The 6,615-nt window shown below is 44.4% G+C and overlaps 1 protein-coding gene across 5 annotated transcripts in view; it reads right to left on the bottom strand.

Moving 5' to 3' along the window:
- Positions 1-6,615, bottom strand: part of PLD5 (phospholipase D family member 5) — a 212,331-nt gene that overhangs the window by 11,859 nt on the left and 193,857 nt on the right. For all 5 annotated transcript variants that reach the window (XM_023523200.1, XM_023523199.1, XM_023523202.1 and 2 more), the window contains one exon: positions 1,851-1,965. In XM_023523200.1, coding sequence (XP_023378968.1) covers positions 1,851-1,965 — 115 coding nt within the window. The remainder of the gene's footprint in view (positions 1-1,850; positions 1,966-6,615) is intronic.

Here is a 6,615-nt window from a genome sequence, read left to right as displayed (position 1 = left end):
GATATTGTCGATTCATATAGATGAAGCTATTTTTGTAAGTATCAGTGCTTGAATTCAAAATAGGTTTGTCTGACTCCAAAACACTTATTTAATTCATTAAAAGAACATTTGGATAAAGGCATGATTCACTGCTGAATGTACACACACCTCACTTTAAATAAATCTTGCAGGTAAAATATACAGATTTGAGTCCCTAAACTCCACCGTGCCTGAAATCTGATCCATCCCTGTATTTCCCAATACTTGAGCCAAAAGTTCTCAGTTTTGATTAAACATTTCAAGTTTGTTTTTGTCAGTTGCTTAAAAAGAAGCTGATTTCATTCTACTCTCCAAAAGTTGAACATGAGAAAACCTAAATGATCACATCTCGGGTCACTGAGAGGGACAACATGAATAAAACAATATTCTCATATTCTAAAACAACCCAGATGATACATAGTTTTAAAAATTCCAACATTCTGTTCTAATGTGACACATAACTATTCAAAATGGAAAGAGGCAATATATATTGTAAGAACTGTGTACGGTGCCAGGTGGGTTCTAGACTTACTGGGGGCATCGCTTTGTAAATTATCAATGTCAAACCACCGTGCTGCACACCTGACACTAATATAATATTGAATGGCAACTGTGATTGAAAACAGTAGAAAGATGTCAAAAAAAAAAAAAAAGCAGGAGGTAGTCACTCTCAGTGGACGATGGCAGTGTCACCCGTAGGGCTGCAGAGGGCGAGGGTCCCATGCCCTGGATTCCAGACCCAGATCCTTTCCCCTCACAGCTGCATGTTTAAGTCATTTTGTGTCTTATGACTCAAGTCTCCTCATTTCTAAACTGCAGGTAATAAAAACTGCCCTCCCTATTAGCAAGTTGCTGAGAGAATAAAATAAGAGTAAGTATTTTACAAAGTTAAAAAGGCTTATGTTTTACTTGCTCACTGAATTCGGAAAACAAATACAGTTTCCATATTCCTTCCTTCTACACACATGCTTTTCCTCTCTGCTTTAAGACTGACACTTACTTCATCTGTACAACGTAATAACCGTGCTGCTGTTTTGGAATGTATGCCCTTGGGTTTACAGACAATGTCCATTCTGCCAGTGATGGTACCAGTTAAGGGTGCACCCTGGACCCACACAGATAGTGGGGTGGTAGACTAGGTCTGATACGTCAGTCAGTAACTCTCTAGTACACAGGGTTTCTGCATCTGGAGCGCGACTACCTCAGTAACAAGAGCTAACGCGAATCAGGTATGATATAGGTGCCAGGTGCTTCATGTACATTATCCCACTTAAACTTCACACAGTGACGTCGGAACTATTATTAAAACCCCGTTTTACAGATGTGAGAACTTAGGTATAGAGAGCCTAAGTAAATTGTCCGAAGTTAGACACTTAAAAAATGGCAGGGGTGGGACATTGCCTAGGTAGTGTTTTGGCACCAGACTCTGATGATGTCTGCCTCCCATTACTCATGACAGGTGGCTATTGTACTGTGGTCAGGAAGGAGCACTGTTCACATGCCAGGCTCGTTCAAATGCCAGGACTCACCTTGGATGAGCCATTCACCTCCTCACCTACAAAATGAGGCGAATGGACCAAATGACTTTTGCAAAACATCTATGAAGAACATCTTATCTGGTCTCCTTGTGTGTGAACCAGCCAGAGAGGAGACATAGGAAATATAGGAGTTGAAGAGCTCTTTTGCGCCCCTGTTTTCTGAACTCCAGGGCCCCCCACTCACCAGCAGGGGCTCTCGAGGCTTTGCGTTCTCACCACTGGGTGCAGAGAGCACAGCTGGACCACCACTAACCTGCATGATCCCCTAAGGAGCGTCCCAGTCCTGGTACCTACCAATATAAGCTGCACCGTCCGTCACCATGTACTTGTTACGGTTTAATTTAGGAAAGGTATGATTCTTTTGTTCTTTTGTAGCACAAGCGTTCTCTCTCTCTAGATCGAAAAATTTCTGTAAAACAAAACAAATAAATAAATAAAGCAAGCAAGCAAGCAAGCAGGTGAATAGAGACACTTTTAGTCTTGTTCAAGAGTACAAAGAGGTTTATTATCCATATATCAACAACAGACCTCATATTGAGTTATTAAGCCACGATCTTGTCACTTCATATAGATGAAGCTATTTTTGTTCTTAAATCTATGTAGGTAACCAACAGAGAAAATGAGCATGCTCAACTAGGTCTATAATTAACACTTTCAAGCTACAAAGTGAACAGAAAATTCATTCTTTCGATAGGGTGAGGGCCAGAAGGTTGTTTAATTCTCATTGTCTTATTCATCAGGGTGCACTGACATTTGAAGTCAGCCTCAGGGTGCCTTCTGTCAAGCATGCCAATGAACTGAATGAATATTCCTACATGTTGCATACATTATAAGCAGCAGCAGGCCCATGTCAATGACTAGCTGATTAAACTGGGGATTTGCAAAGGTCAAAAGAGACTTTGCCAAAGGAACAAACACTTCGCATCTAAACACCTAGGTCTACAGTTCTTTTAATAGGCACTCAGGAAAATCATAGCTTCAAACCACGAATCCTGAATTTCATCTTTAATGTGACCTGAAAAACAGCATTCCAGTTCACCCCTGGCAGGACATGGGGGAGCTGTGGGAGAAGGCTGACGGCAGGATGGTATGGGCTTGTGCCTCGGGAATCTGCTGAAATTGGTTAGTGCTCAGATGAGGCTTAAATTGTGACTGAGCTTATAGGATCCTATGCTGAGCTCACGGGAAGACCCTATCAAGTCTCTTCTACACTGGACAATGCCAAATGTTTTCAGAACTGCGTGGACTCTTTCTGGAATGTCTTACAGCTGTGGAGGAGTCGTACGTGTTTGAAGGAAAGAGGCAGAGAGTAAAATGGAATGATACCGAGGAATGGAAAGGTCATCTGCAGTTTTAAAACTGTACGTGTTCAGATTTGGTTTTGGGGGAAAAGTGAGTTCATCTTCCCCTTCCCCCGAAGGTGAGAAAGGGGTAATAAACTAGGTGATCACTAAGGTCCCTTCTAGCCCTGAAAATTTTATTCTGATTTTTGTAGAACACTTGAGACCAATAGTGCACAGGCCAAAATCCACTACCCAAGAAGAACCTTCTCCCAGGTCCGCCCTGCCGTGGTTGCAGGCTATGCTGCCCGGACCCCCTTATGTCCTCGGTTTCTGTCTTCTACAGAATCTGCGTCCTTTGGAGGGTTCACATATAGCCTTTGTGGACCCTTCGAACTGATTTAATAAACCGCGAATGCTCTTAAGTCAGAGGTGAGGTCACGTGTGTGCCGAGGCTCCCCACCCCTCGGTAACCTCCAGCAGTCACCTTGCTAGGACATCCCATCAGAACATATGTCCGCACACTGGACTATTCTACTATCGTAGAATCAAGACAGATTTAAAAAAGAATAATAAAATATACGTCCTAATTTAAGTCAGGGATAGCATCGCAGCTTGAGGCTTTACTAACAATCCATTTGCTCTGGAGAGTGGCCCAGAAGAGGGGAAGCAGCTTTGTCTGGGAGACTCAAATGACGGTAGCAATCATTGTAGTCACTGACATACTAATTAGTTCTACCACGCTGTAGGTGACAGCAAAGACATTTCAAAAGAGAGAGTTGTCAATTTATTAAAAAATCAAACCCCAGCTGCCTGGGACAACTTCGTGAGTCACAGTGTCTTCCCATGAGTCCCCTCACGGATACGAAGCCACAAAGCTCGCTCCTCTGAGGACAGAGATGCCCTGCCCGGGTCCCAGGCCACCGCCTTCTCAGTGCTCCAAGCTCCTCACTCACCTGTGCTCTAGTTGTCGGGGCCATTAGCTTCTTTGCCACTTGGGCTTATCTTGACATTTTGAAATTCATTGCCTGGCTTAAATGAAGATTGGAGTCTGTTTTATCAAAAGCCCCATGGCGAACTATCAACATTTGCTTTTTTTGAGTAATGTTATTCGAAAGATTTCGAGATCAGTGTTTGAAAGATGAAGCTGAGTAAGTACTAAAATGTTGAATTTCACTTTTCTTGTCATTTCTTTCAAGTCTTACATGAGAGCACTTAACTTTTCACACCAGAGATTTCAACTGACAGTGCCTTAGTGGCAGGTGTGCTGTGGGGTCAGGGGGCGGTGGGTGGGCAGGGACATTTTGTGTCAGCTGGCCTGAGAGGAAGCTGAGGGAGGAGACCATGTGCCAAGTACTGCACACTCTCTTCTCTCTGCTCTGCTTGTGCTAGCTGTGTCTTTCGATTTTCTGTATTCTGATGCTTTGACATCTGGGTCCTCACTGAGGCCAGAGGGACTGTCCCTCCCAGGTTGGCTAATCACCTGGAGACGGCAAACAACTTGGGAACACACCTTTCGTCTGCCAACCAGCCAATGCAGAGCCCAAACTCAGTCATTTCTTCTGTCAGCTCTCACACTCTGCTCTGATCACCCCAGGGCCAGGCCCCAGGCAACCAGGGACAGCCCTCAGGCTCCAGAGCCTGCCAAAATTATTCACACCAGCCAATCCTGAATTGGCTTACCCTCCCTCGCCCGTTCCTTCCCATGGAAACAGCGAAGGCTCTTGTCCGGCTTCCCCCTCACTCCCTCTGCCTCCTGGAGACCCCGGAGCTTCCCTGTGTGGCCCTTCCTGGCAGGGCAGGGCAGGGCAGGGCAGGCCCTCTTCTCTTGAGACCTGCGACTGTAACAAACTATCTCTTCAATGGCTGTCGACTTTTGATCTGCTGGCTTTGTCATACCTGAATAATAATGAAATCTGTATTTTAAAACACTGCTATGCCTGGTGAGTCTGACAACAGTGCTCCTGCCTGCAAGCACACTGAGCTCCTATGTGCGCGGCCTCACCTGGCAGGCTCTTCACCCCCCGGCTGCCTTTCTCCAGCCCCCACCTCCAGAAAGTGGCGAAAATGACTCCACATCCTCCACGTCTTGCTCTGGGCTCTGCTCCCTCCGCTCGCTGGTTCACAGACCCTTTCTCATCACTCTGCCTTCGTTAGCTCCCTTCTCTGACTTCGTTCATTCATTCGTCTGCTCATTCAACACGCATTTTGAACATTTTGTGTCAGCATCCTGCTAGGCACTGGAAAGATGACGGTGAGCTAGACGCCTGTTCTTTGCCTTGTTTGATTTTTCACTGGAGCCGCACGGGCTACCTTGAGTAGCTGAAACATGCTGTCCTTGAGCTGAAACAATCCCCAGAGCGCTTTTGTCCACAGAAAGGTACTGAACACAATCCAACTCTATTCTCCTCTGTCTCTGCCAGCTTCCTGGGGCCACTCCAGCGTTCCCTCTAATCTCCGACACCCGATTGCCAGCAGAGGTTGGCGCCCTAATCCACTGCCTGGTTATCTCGCTCATTTGTAAATCTGGCCTGGAAAACAGATCTATAGTAATAATCATAGGCTTGTTTATATTTCCAACACTGGCATTCATTTGCGAACATGCAGACATGTGCACGGCTTCCCCAGTTTGCAAAAACTAGTTAAATCGAGACAAGAATGTCTATTTTCCATCAATATTATCAGAATGTTAGGGAGATTAAGATGAAAATATATGTGAAAAAGCATTATTCTTTTGAAATTTACAGAAAATTCTAGAATTTTGTCTTTAAATTGTCGATGATTTCAACTTTTAAAAGTATTTTAATAGCATAAATGCGTTAAAAAAATATTTTAGTTGATCCTCAGGGACACAATTTAGACGCGTAGCTTCTCACATCTTTGAGCAGATGTTTTGACTATGATGGTTTTGCATGTAGATAGGAAAGACGAAAAGAACATTGTCACTCCAACGATCCACATGCAGAGACCGTAGAGAATGATGTGTAAGAGCTCGGGCTCTGGAGTTAGAAAGACTTGTTTCTGAGTCTTGCTTCGCTACTAACACGTGTCCTTGAGAGAGGTTATTTAATCTAAGTTTCATTTTTCCATGTCTGTAAAAGGAAAAAGTGCCTGCTTCATATTATAGCTATGAATATTAAATAATGCATGGGAAGTATTTAACTCAGTGCCTGGCTAATTGTAGGCACTCATAAATACAACAAATTCCTCCACTTGTTTTTAAAAAAATATTATGTCCAGGCGATGTGAATGGGGTACTGCCAGAATGGCAACAGCAAAATGTTAATAAATGACGTAGCAGTGGTTTACCCAATGGGCAGGAGGCAGGGAGTAAATGGGGGCTGCAGGCTGGAAAGATGGAGACCCCCGCTATGCAGCGGCAAAATATGTGGAAAACCACAACCTGCACTTGCTTGGAAGGCAGACGAAGCACTCCTGAACCTGTGGCTGTGGGGCCGGGGACTGGAAAACGACTCATTCGTCGTGCGTGTTGGTTGTTATTAGTGCTTTAGAAAAGCTATTAGAGGGAATAAGCTCAGCACAGGGCTTGTTGGTTTATAAGCAGATATGAGAGAGAACAGATAGACCAGACAGTTTGAAATTGCAAAGGATTGGAAAAGCTGATTGCGCCTTGAGCTCGAGAGTAGAAAGTAAGTTTGAAAAATACGTGACTGAAAACAGTTAAGACTCAGTTCTGCAGTCAAGATCAGATAATTGATGTCATCTCACCACTCGAGTCTGATGGCCTGTACTGAGCTACCATAGAGAGAGAGGGAGAG

The sequence above is a fragment of the Pteropus vampyrus genome, unplaced genomic scaffold, assembly GCF_000151845.1.
Source record: "Pteropus vampyrus isolate Shadow unplaced genomic scaffold, Pvam_2.0 Scaffold383, whole genome shotgun sequence".
Classification (NCBI taxonomy): Eukaryota; Metazoa; Chordata; class Mammalia; order Chiroptera; family Pteropodidae; genus Pteropus; species Pteropus vampyrus.
This window is presented reverse-complemented; position numbering and strand designations above follow the sequence as displayed.